Source organism: Budorcas taxicolor, chromosome 17 (assembly GCF_023091745.1).
Source record: "Budorcas taxicolor isolate Tak-1 chromosome 17, Takin1.1, whole genome shotgun sequence".
NCBI classification, from domain to species: Eukaryota; Metazoa; Chordata; class Mammalia; order Artiodactyla; family Bovidae; genus Budorcas; species Budorcas taxicolor.
In genome coordinates, this window is record NC_068926.1 from 33,493,940 (window position 1) to 33,510,594 (window position 16,655).

Consider the following 16,655-nt stretch of genomic DNA (forward strand, 5'->3'; position numbering starts at 1 on the left):
CTGCTTTCTTTCAAAGCGCTAAGAATTTTGTTATTTTTTCGCTCTCCTTTCTGAATCACCATTTCTACCTCTGTTCTCCTTGCTCTAATTGCTGATTGCCCCCACCACTCCCTACCATCAGTGCAGTCTAGGATGATGGTCAATAATTGAGATATGAAGCTCCTACTCCAAGCCTGTACAAGTGATTTTGTAGATTTAGTCACTGACCCGTGATCTTTTTAGGTTCAGTTCCTGTCTCCGTGGAGGCTGATTTTTCGCCCTCCCTGCTGCTTCTTAAAAGCCATAGCCCTAGGCGGTAGTCTGTGCTTTTTGTTTCCTTCTTTCATTATTCATAGGGAGAGCCCCTCTTCCAGCCCCTGGTTTCAGACAGTGAGTCTGAGTCCTATTAGTAGAGGCAGGAGAACTTGTCACAGTTTTTACTTCCACCATCTAATCTCTGGGCTGCCATTGCAGACTTGTTTGACAGGTTAACGTTTTAGGCTCATTTAGGCTTATAGCATTTTGCTTCTTTTCTGTGTCTGATACTTTGAAATGTTTATTTTATTTTTGACTCTGGTATTTTCCTTTTATTTTAATATTTCATAATTCCCTGCTGTATTTTAGCTAATGGGGAAACAGTTCATGAAGTCCCTACAATATCCTGGTCAATGTTTAGAGAGAAATTTCACCCTATATTTTGGCTAAAGTCCTGACCTGATTTTAATTATCAATTATACTCATGAGATTTCTTGATGAATATGTAACATGTGATCCCTAACTGGTTTGAGGTATCAGTTATACCCTATTCCACATTTTCACATGCTTTAATTTATTCGAGGGTAATTTCATTGCTAAAAGAACATAAGGAACAACCTAAGTGTGCATCAATTTAGATAAATGGATAAAGAAATTGTGATACACACACATACATATAACTCAGCCATAGAAAATATTTGTGGCAACATGAATGGATCCTAAGGACATCATGCTGACTGAAATAACTCAGACACAGAAAGACAAATATTGTATGTTTTCACTTATATTCAGAACCTAAAAACCAAACTCATTGAAATACAAATGATCATATTTGTAGTTCCCAGAAGCAGGGATTAGGAGTTGGGGGCATTAGATGAAAGTGGCCAGAAGGTACAAACTCCCAGTTATAAGATAAATAGGTCCTGGGAGTGTACATGCAGCATGGTGACTTCAGTTAGCAATAATGTATATTTGAAAGATGCTAAAAGAATAGATCTTAAAGTTCTCATCACAAGGAAAAAAAATTATAACTGTGAGATAATGGGTGTTAACTGATCTTACTGTGGTAACATTTTGCAGTATGTACATACATGTGTTATAGTCCTTAAACTTACAAAATGTAGTATGTCAAGTATATGTCTTAATGAAGCTGGAGAAAAAGAAAAGTAAGAACCTGGGTCTGTTTTCCTAAGACAAGATATATTAAGTAAGAATTATTAGTGATTTAGTTTTTCTACTTCACATGCTTTTAAAACATTTCTTTTAAAGCATAGCCTTTTGAAAGAATTTAATATTTCATTAATAAAATGACAGGCTGTTATGTCAGCATTGTACTTCCAGATGATTTTGGAAAGGCGCTAGGTATATAGGATTAACCTTCTGGGTAAACTTAAAATGTATAATATTTTGATGACAGATTTCACCAGGTAGTACTAAATTTTTATTTATTTTTATTTTTTTAGCGATTTGGCTATGTTGGGTCTTCGTTGTTGCATGCATGCTTTCTCTGGTTGCAGCGAGTGGGGGCTACTCTTGGTTGCAGTGTTGCAGCTTCTCTTTGTAGTGGCTTCTGTTGTTGTGGAGCAGAGGCTCTAGGGTGTGTGGGCTTCAGAGCTTGTGGCTTGAGGGCTCTAGAGCACGGGTTCAGTAGTTGTGGTGCACAGGCCTAGCTGCCTCATGGCATGTGGGATCTTCCCAGACCAGAGATCGAACTGGTGTCACCTGCATTGGCAGGCGGATGCTTAACCAGAGGGTCACGAGAGAAGCCTAGCAGTAAGATCTTAGAGTTCAGAATTCAAAATGGGTAATTAAGTAATATTGTGTATAATTTTTTAGGTTGGAAAAAACTCCTTTCTCGATTGAATTATCTTTGCAACACTGAAAAATCAGCTTCCTATATTTACAGTGGTCTGTTTTTAACTTAATGTGTCATTACGGTATTCTGCAAATACCATACCATTTTTTTTTAACTTGTAAACTTCATTTTTTAGAGCATTTTTAGGTTCACTGCTTTCTTCTTAAGTGGCAAGTGCAGAGAGTTTCTGTTTATCCCCACACCTTCACACACACAGCCTCCTCCACTATAAACATCCTGCATCACAGTGGTGTGTTTGTTATAACTGATCAATCTGCATCGACATATCATTATCATCCAAAGTCCATAATTGACATTAGGGTTCACTCTTGGTATTGTATATCCAGTTGGTTTTAAGAAATGTGTAATGATATGTATATACCATTCTGTATAGTTTTGTATGGTAAAACTACACAATATTTTACTGCTCTAAAAATCCTCTGTGCTCTGCCTACTCGTCACTGCCTCCCTATTCTCTGGCAGCCTGTGAGCTTTCTGCTTTAACCAGTTTTGCCATTTCCAGAATGTTTGACAGTCAGAAATCATATTGACTTTTTTCACTCGGTAATAAATTTTAAGATTCAGTTCAGTTCAGTCGCTCAGTCATGTCTGACTCTTTGTGATCCCATGGACCACAGCACGCCAGGCCTCCCTGTCCATCACCAACTCCCAGAGTTCACCCAACTCATATCTATTGAGTCAGTGATGCTATCCAACTATCTCATCCCCTGTCGTCCCCTTCTCCTCCTGCCTTCAATCTTTCCCAGCATCAGGGTCCTTTCAGATGAGTCAACTCTTCGCATCAGGTGGACAAGGTATTGGAGTTTCAGCTTCAACATCAGTCCTTCCAATGAACACCCAGGACTGATCTCCTTTAGGATGGACTGGTTGGATCTCCTTGCAGTCCAAGGGACTCTCAAGAGTCTTCTCCAATACCACAGTTCAAAACCATCAATTCTTGGGTGCTCAGCTTTCTTTATAGTCCAACTCTCACATCCATACATGACCACTGGAAAAACCGTAGCCTTGACTAGATGGACCTTTGCTGGCAAAGTAATGTATCTACATTTTAATATGCTGTCTAAGTTGGTCATAGCTTTTCTTCCAAGGAGTAAGGGTCTTTTAATTTCATGGCTGCAGTCACCATCTGCAGTGATTTGGGAGCCCCCCAAAATAAAGTTAGCCCCTGTTTCCGCTGTTTCCCCGTCTATTTGCCATGAGGTGATGGGACCAGATGCCATGATCTTACTTTTCTGAATGTTGAGCTTTAAGTCAACTTTTTCACTCTCTTCTTTCACTTTCATCAAGAGGCTCTTTACTTTTTCTTCACTTTCTGCCATAAGGGTGGTGTCATCTGTGGTTATTGACATTTCTTCCAGCAATCTTGATTCCAGCTTGTGCTTCTTCCAGCCCAGCATTTCTCATGATGTACTCTGCATATAAGTTAAATAAGCAGGGTGACAATATACAGCCTTGATGTACTCCTTTTCCTATTTGGAACCAGTCTGTTGTTCCATGTCCAGTTCTAACTGTTGCTTCCTGACCTGCATACAGGTTTCTCAAGAGGCAGGTCAGGTGGTCTGGTATTCCCATCTCTTTCAGAACTTTCCACAGTTTATTGTGATCCACACAGTCAAAGGCTTTGGCTTAGTCAATAAAGCAGAAATAGATGTTTTTCTGGAACTCTCTTGCTTTTTCCATGATCCAGCAGATGTTGGCAATTTGATCTCTGGTTCCTGTGCCTTTTCTAAAACCAGCTGGAACATCTGGAAGTTCACGGTTCATGTATTGCTAAAGCCTGGCTTGCAAAATTTTGAGCATTACTTTACGAGCATGTGAGATGAGTGCAATTGTGCAGTAGTTTGAGCATTTTTTGGCATTGCATTTCTTTGGGATTGGAATGAAAACTGACCTTTGCCAGTCCTGTGGCCACTGGTGAGTTTTCCAAATCTGCTGGCATATTGAGTGCAGCACTTTCACAGCATCATCTTTCAGGTTTGAAATAGCTCAATTGGAATTCCATCACCTCCACTAGCTTTGTTCTCAGTGATGCTTTCTAAGGCCCAGTTGACTTCACATTCTAGGATGTCTGGCTGTAGGCGAGTGATCACACCATCGTGATTACCTGGGTCATGAAGATCTTTTTTGTACAGTTCTTTTGTGTATTCTTGCCACCTCTTCTTAATATCTTCTGCTTCTGTGAAGTTCATACCATTTCTGTCCTTTATTGAGCCCATCTTTGAATGAAATGTTCCCTTCTTATCTCTAATTTTCTTGAAGAGATCTCTAGTCTTATTGTTTTCCTCTATTTCTTTGAATTGATCACTGAGGAAGGCTTTCTTATCTCTCCTTGCTCTTCTTTGGAACTCTGCATTCAAATAGGTATGTCTTTCCTTTTCTCCTTTACTTTTTGCTTCTCTTCCTTTCACAGCTATTTGTAAGGCCTCCTCAGACAGCCATTTTGCTTTTTTTACATTTCTTTTTCTTGGGGATGGTTTGATCCCTGTCTCCTGTACAGTGTCATGAACCTCTGTCCATAGTTCATCAGGCACTCTGTCCCTGAGATGTAGTCCCTTAAATCTTTTTGTCACTTCCACTGTATAATTGTAAGGGATTTGATTTAGGTCATACCTGAATGGTCTAGCGGTTTTCCCCACTATTTTCAATTGAAGTCTGAATTTTGGAATAAGGAGTTTATGATCTGAGCCACAGCGAGCTACCTATCTTGTTTTTGCTGACTGTATAGAGCTTCTCCATCTTTGGCTGCAAAGAATATAATCAGTATGATTTCGATGTTGACCGTCTGGTGATGTCATGTGTAGAGTCTTCTCTTGTGTTGTTGGAAGAGGGTGTTTGCTATGACCAGTGCGTTCTCTTTGCAAAACTCTTAGCCTTTGTCCTGCTTCATTCTGTGCTCCAAGCCCAAATATGCCTGTTACTCCAGGTGTTTCTTGACTTCCTACTTTTGCATTCCAGTCCTCTATAATGAAAAGGACATCTTTTTTGGGTGTTAGTTCTAAAAGGTCTCGTAGGCCTTCATAGAACCGTTCAACTTCTGCTTCTTCAGTGTTACTGGTCAGGGCATAGACTTGAGTTACCGTGATCTTGAATGGTTTGCCTTGGAGACGAACAGAGATCATTCTGTCATTTTTGAGACTACCTCCAAGTACTGCATTTCGGACTCTTTTGTTGACTATGATGGCTACTCCGTTTCTTCTAAGGGATTCTCACCCACAGTAGTAGATAGGATGGTTATCTGAGTTAAATACACCCATTCCAGTCCATTTTAGTTGGCTGATTCCTAAAATGTTGATGTCCACTCTTGCCATCTCCTGTTTGGCCACTTCCGATTTGCCTTGATTCATGGACCTGACATTCCAGGTTCCTGTGCAATATTGCTCTTTACAGCACTGAACCTTGCTTCTATCACCAGTCACATCCACAACTGGGTGTTGTTTTTGCTTTGGCTCTGTCTCTTCATTCTTTCAGGAGTTATTTCTCCACTGATCTCCAGTAGCATATTGAGCACCTACTGACCTGGGGAATTCATCTTTCAGTGTCCTATCTTTTTACCTCATCATGGCCTGATAGCTCATTTCTTTCTCAGAGCTGATGATATTCCATTGTCTGGATGTTTATTAACCGATGTTTTTTAACCGATTATTAACATTCACAGAAGGACATCTTGGTTGCTTCCAAATTTTGGCAATTAGGAATAAAGCTGTAATATACATCTGCGTACAGGGGTTTACAAGGACATAAATTTTCAGTTCATGTGGGTAAATACCAGAAGACACAATTGCTGGTTTGTATGAGAGTATATTTAATGTTCTATGAAACTGCCACTCTGTCTTTCAGACTTGCTGTACCATTTTGCATTCCCAGCAGCAATGAATGAGAGCTCCTATTGCTCCACATCCTTGCCAGTATTTGGTGTTATTACTGTTTGGATTTTGGCCATTCCAAAATAAATGTAGCAGTGCTTTTTTGTTTTAATTTGCAATTCCTTAATGACATACGATGTTGAACTTCTTTTCATATGCTTACTTGCCACCTGTATAGCTTCTTTGGTGAGGTGTCAGTTCAGGTGTTTTGCCTATTTTTAATTGAGGTCGTTTTCCAGTGTCTAGGAGGATCTGCCCAGGTAAGCAGAGGTGTCTTCTATGCCTGCCTGCAGATGTCTGTGTCACCTTCAGTTTGGGGCTAGTTGGTTTCCCTCTGTCCTAAGCTCTCATGGGTTCAAGAAAAGTCTTGAACTTGCAGCTTGTCGGGCTAATTTGTTGTAAGGGTGGAAGAAAGACTTTTATTGTAAGACTGGAAGGTATAGCTAGTTGTCTGCATCTGAGAGAGCAAGCCAGAGAAGGAGATGAAACCCCATGTTCAACAGTGAAAACCTTAAGAAACTATTGTACATGTGGTATCTATTAGTATATTCCTTATAATACTTATAGCAGCTTTAAAAGTTAATTAGCCTCCTGAGAAGGGGCAGTAGGTAAATTCACTGTTTTGAAAACAAAAAAGAGTGAATTTCATTTCAGAATTGCCCTGATAGTCTTTCAGCTGCTTTATGACCTGGAAATGAGAAGGCCAGCTACAGAAGCATGGTGCTGCCAGTGCTTACACTCAGGATAGAATTGCAAATGGGAAAGCTGCCCAAGGACTTTAAATTAAACTCAACAATATTAAGAATGTAGTATATATTTTCTAAATTTTAATAATGTAGCTAAGAAATATAGGACATTTAATCACATACATATACAAAGTAAAAACCCTGTAGCCTGCTGGTGCTTTTAAAGATGGTGGTATTCTTTGGATGAATGTGATAACCTAGTACTATTACATTATCTCATTTTGACGGTTATAAGTATATACATATATAATCACAAACAGAGAAAAATCTGTTTTAGACTATCTAAAGTACTCTGGGCTTTGTGTGTACATACTTTGATGGGATTGTCATTTTATAAACCTGGTAGAAAAAGTGGGTCTGTGTGTCACTTCGTGGTGTAGGTATCCCCATATGGTGCTTTTGTTGAACTAAATGAAAGGAAACTGAACATGGGAATTTTGAGTCTAGTAGCATTTTTATGTAGTGTTTTGAAGTACTAGTTTTCCTAGTAATTGTCATTCACTCATGAAGCAAACTTTACTGAGTGTCTGTGATGTGCTAATAATGGTTTTGAGTACTGGGCATCTGGCGGCACAAGAGAGGCGTTGTCTGGGGCAGGGGGCAGCATGGAAGTGGAGGAGCTTCACTCCAGCCTTACAGTGAAACCAGTACACAAGTAATACAGTAAGTTCCTTTGAGAATATGATCAGCAGAGTGTGCAAAACAGGATCAGGTGTTAGGGCGACGGCAGTACATGACAAAGACTATTTAAGACATGGTGATCAGGGAAATGGAGAAGGAAACGGCAACCCATTCCAGTGTTCTTGCCTGGAGAATCCCAGGGACGGGGGAGCCTGGTGGGCTGCCGTCTCTGGGGTCTCACAGAGTCGGACACGGCTGAAGCGACTTAGCAGCAGCAGCAGCAGCAGATCAGGGAAAGCCTCTTCAGGAATAAACTTTGTGTTGAAACCTGAAGGAAGAGCAGTTCTGCCTGGGGGAGCTTTCTAGGTGGAGGGAGTACCAAGTACATAGACCCTGCCTGGAGGAAAGCTTGGTGTTAGAAGTGAAAGGAGAGCAGTGTGGCTGGAACAAAAGGGAGATCTCAGGAAGGAGTCCTAGAATTTTAACTTAAGAAACTAGGGAGGATGGGATACCACTAATTGACATGGAGAGATGAGTGGAGAGGAACTTATTTAGGGTGTAAATTGAAAGAGAATACTTTTAAAAACATTAAATCTGAGATACCTGTAGGACATCCATAAGGAGATGGCAGCTTTGAGTTTAGGGGTGAGGGCAAGGCTAGAAAAAATTGCTCAACGTTTTTAATGCCATAGATTGACTTCTGGTTTTAACATAACTGAGTGAATCCTGGGAGACAGTCAAATAGCAAGAAAGTAAAACTATCAGAGACCTGTAAACCTCAACCTCAAGATAAACGTAGACGTTAATGCCAAATGGTGATGCAGACCAAGCTGACAGAACATTTTTATCTGCATACCATGAACGTTATCGAGAACACAAAGGCTCTCCTTGGAACTGGAGACAGGAGACTTACACTGGAAGTTTCCCTGGACCCAGTTAAGCAGAAAGGAAGAATAATGAGGGCAGGGAAGAATGAGTCACACATGAGCTGTATGTGAGAATCAGACATTTGAGGATTGTGGGGAGGGGATTGTGGTGAGAAAGGCTGCCTTATGTACATCCCCACAGCGTCTCATCTTACTTGGCTGGAGAAAAGTTAAAGCACAAAAAAGTTGTTCATGCCCATAACTCTTGAGTCATGAGGAGATTTCTTAGAAACCTAAACAGTGGATACACTAGCCTGCAAAGGAAAGTTCTCTTATTGAAGAGCTGTCACAAGACATATACAAATATATCTCAAAAACAGTAGGGAGAGGGGTCTGCAAAAGAAAGCTAGAACGGCTGGAGCAACCTTGGAACTCTGGAGTGAGTGGGTGAAGACGTGCGTTGTCATGGTTCCCAGGTGAAAGACATGACTGTGGTTTTTGGAATACAGTGATAATACAAACCAAGGTGGGATTGAAATATTTTTATAAAGAAATATTGACAAGACTTAGTGATAAATTGGATCTTGGTTGCTACTGGAATTCAAAGATTAAGAGGAGAGTTGTAGAAAGGATCCTCTGTAAATTTCTGGTGTTCAAAATTAGATGGAGTTTGTCCTCTTCGCCATTGTATCTTTTAGAACTTCATTGAGCACATGGAATGCTCCTATACATATTTGTTAAAAATGAATGAGTATTATTTTAGTTATGAAAAAGTTGCATTCAACTTCAGTTTAAACAATCTGAGTAGGAGGTGTGTTCTGCTGTGGGATTAAACCTAATAATTTATTCTTTGCATTGAAATTTGAGCATATATCAAATGGGACCTAGACTGCAGTTTCTTTGAAAAGTCTTTTAAAATAAAATTTGTGTGTGACAGACTAGATCAAGTGCAGTCTATTTGTGAAAGACATGATGATAAAATCTTCTATAAAGAAACTGATTTTTTTTATATTATGGAAGTGATCGCCAGTTTTTTTTCCTTTACATTTTAGCTTTGTTATAAACATTTCAAGCTTTTATTATTGATAAAAAATCAGAAAAGGAATATTGAAGTCTTGTTTTCTCACGTTCCTACTGCCTTTCTGAAGTATACTGAATCACTGATTCACCCACACCCTCATACACTTTATTGTCAAGGAAAATGTTGTTTTTGAAAAAGTGAACTATTTAGGACCAGTATTCATATTAAGGTAAGGAATTGAAACTTGTACAGTATTTTTATTCTAGAACTTTATCTTTCTTCAAACAATATTTATAACCTGTAGTTCTAGTGTTCGGATAATAAATCTTAATATCATAGCCAATAACACTGAAAGTGCTCATATGGATGTGGTTTACAGGTGCGTCCTGCTCCCTCTTTTGGGAATGAAGCCACCCCAGCAAAGCCTCTATCTTCTTGTGGATTCTGTGGACGAAGGGTGTAACATTACTGAAGGTGAACAGACGTCCACCAGCTTATCTGGGACTGTGGCAGAGCTTTTGGCTGGTCACCACGAGTTCTTTCCACCGTGGCTATTACTTCTCTGTTCTGCCCGAAAACAGAGCAAAGCTGTTACTAAAATGTTTACTGGTAAGTGTAATTCCTACCATCTGCAAATGGTTTTCATTGCTGAGCTTAGGACTTGTATTTCTTTCTTAGAGGAGAGTACTCCGTTAAAAATTGGGTCCTTGCTTCGGCTGTTCTCTCAGCTGTTCTGCTCTGTTAGCGATTTTCAACTTTTTAAAGTGGTATTAAAAACAGGCCATAAAATATTTTAAGCTAATTTAATAGTAACTTTCTTTTTTCAAGATTCTTTACCTATAACTTCCTTAGCAAAGGTGAGGGCTACATATTTTATGCTGAGGTTTCCTGATCGGCTTGTATTTCTTCTAACTAGACTGCGCATCCTGAGAGTACGGAAAATGCCTCCTTAAAAATCAATGGCGGTTTGTCTAAGACGTTTTTCCTGGTTTTAGAGGAGAGACAGAGTCGACAGCTTTTTAGGGTACCTCTTGAAGCAGATCCTTTATTTTTTTAAACCCTTTTCCGATGTGTGAGAAAGCAATCCATGTAATGTTTAAAAGTACGTGATCAGGTTTTTTTTTCTTTTCTTGTTTCCTGACTTTACTTTTTTTTTTAACTACCACAGGAAAGTGCTTACTCCTATTAGATTATGTAAAGCACTTTTTTTGTGTGCTGTGGGGATGAAAAGGAGCATAAAACAAGGACCACTCATAGGATTTATAGTGTAATTGGGGAGATAATAGTTATTGGTTAATTAGCTATATCACTTTAAGATAGTTCTGTACATCTTACATAAGGGTGAAATCTTGCTAATTAGCTAAAAACGGCTTCCTTTAACCACATTTATTCCCTCTCTTTTCAATTGCCTTGCTAATAATACCTTTTGATTTGGTTTCCATTATGCTATTCTGTTTTGTTGTTATTGGAAATTGAGTTGATAAAAGTCAGGAAATTAATAGGATGAACTTGGATATCTCTTAGTATGTCAGGTACAGGTAAAGTTGAAGCCTCTTTTGGTCTGTGTCATCCCATTTCTTTCCCTTCTTCATTTGAGACAACCAGTGTTAGTTTATTTTTGTCCTTTTATCTCATATTTTCATTCTATTTTTATAATTTACATAAATGAAACGCTGCATACACCATCCTAGCTCTTCCCATTCACTGGCTGTGTGACCTTATGCAGCTTCCAATACAGTCTGTGCCTCAGTGCCCTCGACTATGAATTGATAGTTATTACATGTTTCTATTACTTTCCTCATAGAGTATTTTTGTGTTTGAGTCTAAGTGACAAGTCTTATTATGTGACTTAGAATAATTCCTAGTACATAATAAGTGCTTCATAAATGTATCACTACTGTTATCATTTCACTATATAAAAGAAATATCAAAAAACAAAAACAGTATATCAAAAACAATGTTTTTGAGCCTTGTTTCTATTACTGCTTTTAAACCCAGTTCATTGCTTTTAACTGCTATATCTTATTCCTTCCCATGAATAACTCTCTAGTTTTTCCATTATCCTATTTATGGACATTATTTCAGTTTTTCATTATTACACGAAATGCTTCATGACTGTGCTTAAACACACCTTCTTGCACACATGAGCTGTAAGTTTATATTATAAAAACATATAGAATTACTAAAGAATAGAGTGTGTATATTTTGAGCTTTAATTTTGACAAACTGCTATCTAGTGTGCTTGAAATAATTTGTATTCCTGCCAGCAAAACATGAAATTTCCCTTTTCTCTATATTTTTGTCAGTTAACATTTGTTATTTTCAGATCTGTTTTTTCTGCTATAGGGGCTTGTGCTTGATGTTCCCTCTGACTGGAATGATCTTCTCCTGATTCCCAAATCTAACTTTTAGTTATCTGCTGCTGCCACTGCTTAGGTTGTTGCAACTTTTAGTGATTCTCAGGTAGACTTTACTGAATACTCGGTAAAAAGTTTTATCCCAGGTGTTGACTCACTCTAGCTGTTTGTCTTTAGTGATGTTAGAATAGTCTTTCAGAATACAAATCCACTCACATTATTGTCTTGGTTCTCACTGACTTCTGATCACAAAATCAAAGTCTCATTTCTTCACATAGTACCTGGAATATAGTAGGTTTTATATATATATATATGTGTGTGTGTGTATTCATATTTGTTTTATTCAATTGAGTGAGAATATTTTACTCAGTATTAATTGACCATCACTGATCTTTGCTGCATTTCTAGATTTATTCCTCTTAAGAAAGTTCATTCACTCAGCAGTTTTTTCTTCCAGAAGATGAATTACACAATTGTCTAATAAATCCATATCTATAAAACAGGATATCATCTCCCTTCCAAAAATGAAATTATAATTCCTTTCAAAGAACTTAAAGTGAGTTTTGAATAGCTGTTAACTAGTATGTTTTTAGGTTGGTTTGAATTTTATTAAGCTGCTTTATTTTAACAGTGCTGAAGTTTTGTTAACGAGGTTTAACCAAGTTGTATCTTCAGATTGGAGCTGTTTTGACAATCTAAGATTTAATTATTTAAATTTGGTAACATGTAAAATAATGTAATTTAAAGGTGGTGACAAGTGTTATTCTAATTGTATGCAAATATTCAATTCTATAATTAAGACTAGTGTACATTCGGTTATGTGGAGAGAAATATGTAAATTTTTCACATGGAAAAGATCAGCTTATAAAAACAAATCTTATTTATGTCTTCTGCAACTTTTTTTCCTAATCATTTGAGAGGGACCAAAAAAACTTCCCAGAGTACTTGATATAGCTAAAAAGGTCTAATGCTCTAATGATAAGAGTTTAGTTGAAGGTGAGAGGAGCACTGAACCACTAAACAAATAAATAGTTCCCTTTGTGGTTAGTAAAATGAAATCATTTATCTGTCATCAGCGTGTTTTTCCAGCAGGGGAAAAAGAAAAACCTGTTTATTATATTTCTAGGTATTGATTGACTTGTTTATTAGTATTAATTGACTTACTATTAATTTGTTTGATTATTAGTTTGTCACATGTTGAACACATTCTCTTTGAAATATGGCAACTTTGATAATTATTTTCAATTGACACCTACTCTTTTGTCCTTAGGTTTTCGAAAAATAAGTTTAGATGACCTTCGGAAGGCATATATCGTTAAGGATGTTCAGCAGTACATCCTTCATCGTTTAGATCAAGAAGAAGCTTTGCGACAACACCTCACGAAAGAAACTGCAGAGATGTTAAATCAACTGCACATTAAAAGTAGCGGATGCTTTCTTTATCTAGAACGAGTTCTTGATGGAGTTGTAGAAAATTTTATTATGTTGAGAGAGATTCGTGACATCCCAGGAACTCTAAATGGTCTATATCTCTGGCTGTGTCAAAGACTTTTTGTAAGAAAACAGTTTGCAAAGGTTCAGCCTATCTTGAATGTGATTCTTGCAGCCTGCCGGCCTCTGACCATAACAGAATTATATCATGCAGTATGGACAAAAAATATGTCATTAACCTTGGAAGACTTTCAACGCAAGTTAGATGTCCTCTCCAAACTTCTTGTTGATGGACTTGGAAATACTAAAATACTGTTTCACTACAGTTTTGCAGAGTGGCTCCTGGATGTGAAACACTGCACTCAAAAGTATTTATGCAATGCAGCAGAAGGACACCGAATGTTGGCTATGAGTTATACCTGTCAAGCCAAGAATTTAACACCATTGGAAGCACAAGAATTTGCATTGCACTTAATTAATTCAAACTTACAGTTAGAGACAGCTGAGTTAGCTCTGTGGATGATATGGAATGGCACACCTGTCAGAGACTCCCTGTCTACTTTAATACCCAAGGAACAAGAAGTGCTGCAGCTGTTGGTAAAAGCTGGTGCTCATGTCAACAGCGAAGATGATCGCACATCATGCATCGTCCGGCAGGCCTTAGAAAGAGAGGATTCCATTCGGACATTATTAGACAATGGAGCTTCAGTAAATCAGTGTGATTCGAATGGGAGAACATTACTGGCTAACGCGGCTTACAGTGGCAACCTCGATGTGGTGAATTTACTGGTCTCTAGGGGAGCAGATTTAGAAATAGAAGATGCTCACGGACACACACCGCTTACCCTGGCTGCTCGACAAGGACATACCAAGGTGGTTAATTGTCTGATTGGTTGTGGAGCAAATATTAATCACACCGATCAGGATGGCTGGACAGCATTGAGATCCGCAGCTTGGGGTGGTCACACCGAGGTGGTGTCTGCACTGCTTTATGCTGGCGTAAAAGTGGACTGTGCAGATGCCGACAGCCGAACAGCTCTGAGAGCAGCAGCCTGGGGAGGACATGAGGATATTGTGCTGAACTTGCTCCAGCATGGTGCTGAGGTCAACAAAGCTGACAACGAAGGCCGAACTGCTTTGATAGCAGCTGCCTACATGGGACATAGAGAGATTGTGGAACATCTGCTGGATCACGGAGCAGAAGTGAATCATGAAGATGTCGACGGCAGGACTGCACTCTCTGTGGCTGCACTTTGTGTTCCTGCAAGTAAAGGACATGCATCAGTCGTTAGCCTTCTGATTGATCGAGGTGCTGAAGTGGATCACTGCGATAAAGATGGCATGACGCCCCTGCTGGTTGCTGCCTATGAAGGACATGTCGATGTGGTTGATTTGCTTCTAGAGGGGGGAGCTGATGTTGACCACACGGATAACAATGGGCGTACACCCCTCCTAGCTGCCGCTTCTATGGGTCATGCCTCAGTTGTAAACACGCTTTTGTTTTGGGGTGCCGCTGTGGACAGCATTGACAGTGAAGGGAGAACAGTGCTTAGCATAGCTTCAGCCCAAGGAAATGTTGAAGTAGTCCGTACTCTGCTGGACCGGGGCTTAGATGAAAATCACAGAGATGATGCTGGATGGACACCTTTGCACATGGCAGCTTTTGAAGGCCACAGATTAATATGTGAAGCACTCATTGAACAAGGTGCTAGAACAAATGAGATCGACAACGATGGGCGGATACCTTTCATATTAGCTTCGCAAGAGGGTCATTATGACTGTGTTCAAATATTACTGGAGAATAAATCCAACATTGATCAGAGAGGTTATGATGGAAGAAATGCTCTGCGGGTTGCTGCATTAGAAGGACACCGGGACATTGTTGAACTGCTTTTTAGCCATGGAGCTGATGTTAACTACAAAGATGCTGATGGTAGGCCAACACTTTATATTTTGGCCTTAGAAAATCAGCTTACAATGGCTGAGTATTTTTTGGAAAATGGTGCAAACGTGGAAGCAAGTGATGCTGAAGGCAGGACGGCACTTCATGTCTCGTGCTGGCAAGGCCACTTGGAGATGGTGCAGGTTCTGATCACCTATCACGCTGATGTCAATGCTGCTGACAATGAAAAGCGTTCTGCACTGCAGTCTGCAGCCTGGCAGGGCCACGTAAAAGTGGTGCAGCTTCTCATTGAGCATGGTGCTGTGGTGGACCACACGTGTAATCAGGGCGCCACCGCGCTCTGCATTGCGGCCCAGGAAGGACACATTGACGTTGTGCAGGTTTTATTAGAGCACGGTGCTGATCCAAACCATGCTGATCAATTTGGACGTACTGCTATGCGAGTTGCAGCCAAAAATGGACACTCTCAGATAATTAAATTATTAGAAAAATATGGTGCCTCCAGTTTGAATGGCTGTTCTCCATCTCCTGTTCACACGATGGAGCAAAAGCCTCTACAGTCAGTGTCTTCAAAAATGCAGTCTCTAACAATTAAATCAAACAGCTCGGGCAGCACTGGTGGCGGGGAAGCGCAGCCTTCGTTACGCAGTTTACCAAACGGGCCAGCTCATGCATTCAGTTCTCCTTCAGAATCGCCTGAATCGACAGTTGATCGGCAGAAGTCATCATTGTCAAATAATTCCTTGAAAAGCTCAAAAAATTCATCTTTGAGAACTACTTCATCTACAGCAACGGCTCAAACAGTGCCAATCGACAGCTTCCACAGCTTGTCATTTACAGAACAAATTCAGCAGCACTCGTTGCCGCGCAGTAGAAGTCGCCAGTCGATTGTCTCCCCGTCTTCCACAACACAGTCCTTGGCCCAGAGCCATCATTCACCGAGTAGTGAGTTTGAGTGGAGTCAAGTCAAGCCCAGCTTGAAGTCAACGAAAACGAATAAAGGGGGGAAATCAGAAAATTCCAACAAATCTGGGTCAGCTGGGAAAAAAGCTAAACAAAATAATTCTTCACAGCCGAAGGTCTTGGAATATGAAATGACTCAGTTTGATAAAAGAGGACCCACAGCCAAATCTGGGACCAGTGCACCATCTAAGCCGATGCCAGCAGATTCACAGTGTAAAATCATGATTCCTTCAGCTCAGCCAGAAATAGGTCGATCTCAACAGCAGTTCCTTATTCACCAACAAAGTGGGGAACAGAAGAAGAGAAACGGAATAATGACAAATCCAAATTATCATCTGCAGAGCAACCAGGTTTTTCTCGGTAGGGTTTCAGTCCCACGGACAATACAAGACAGAGGGCATCAGGAAGTGTTAGAAGGATACCCTTCCTCGGAGACGGAATTAAGCCTTAAACAAGCTCTGAAGCTTCAGATTGAGGGTTCTGACCCTAGCTTCAACTATAAAAAGGAAACACCATTATAAAAGGTAACATTTCATAAAACATAAAGAATAAACATCCAAAGTATGGTTCCCTCCATATATTGTTCCCTTAGAATGCTCTTTTCCCTAATCCACATGACCTGCCTCTTCACCTCATCACTGTCTGTGTCCTCTTCTCAGCAAGACCCTCCCTCCTACTCTTCGGAATTTGAATTCTCCCACCTCCATCACTCCCTTTCCCCCTTTTCTGCTTCCCATTAGCCATGGTACTTATTTCTTAACATGGTTTATATGC

At 39.7% G+C, this 16,655-nt stretch overlaps 1 protein-coding gene across 1 annotated transcript in view; it reads left to right on the plus strand.

The window, feature by feature from the left end:
• Positions 1-16,402, plus strand: part of ANKRD50 (ankyrin repeat domain containing 50) — a 31,162-nt gene extending 14,760 nt beyond the window's left edge. Inside the window, exons 2-3 of the mRNA XM_052655031.1 lie at positions 9,607-9,836; positions 12,855-16,402. Coding sequence (XP_052510991.1) covers positions 9,607-9,836; positions 12,855-16,402 — 3,778 coding nt within the window. The remainder of the gene's footprint in view (positions 1-9,606; positions 9,837-12,854) is intronic.
• Positions 16,403-16,655: the final 253 nt, after the last annotated feature.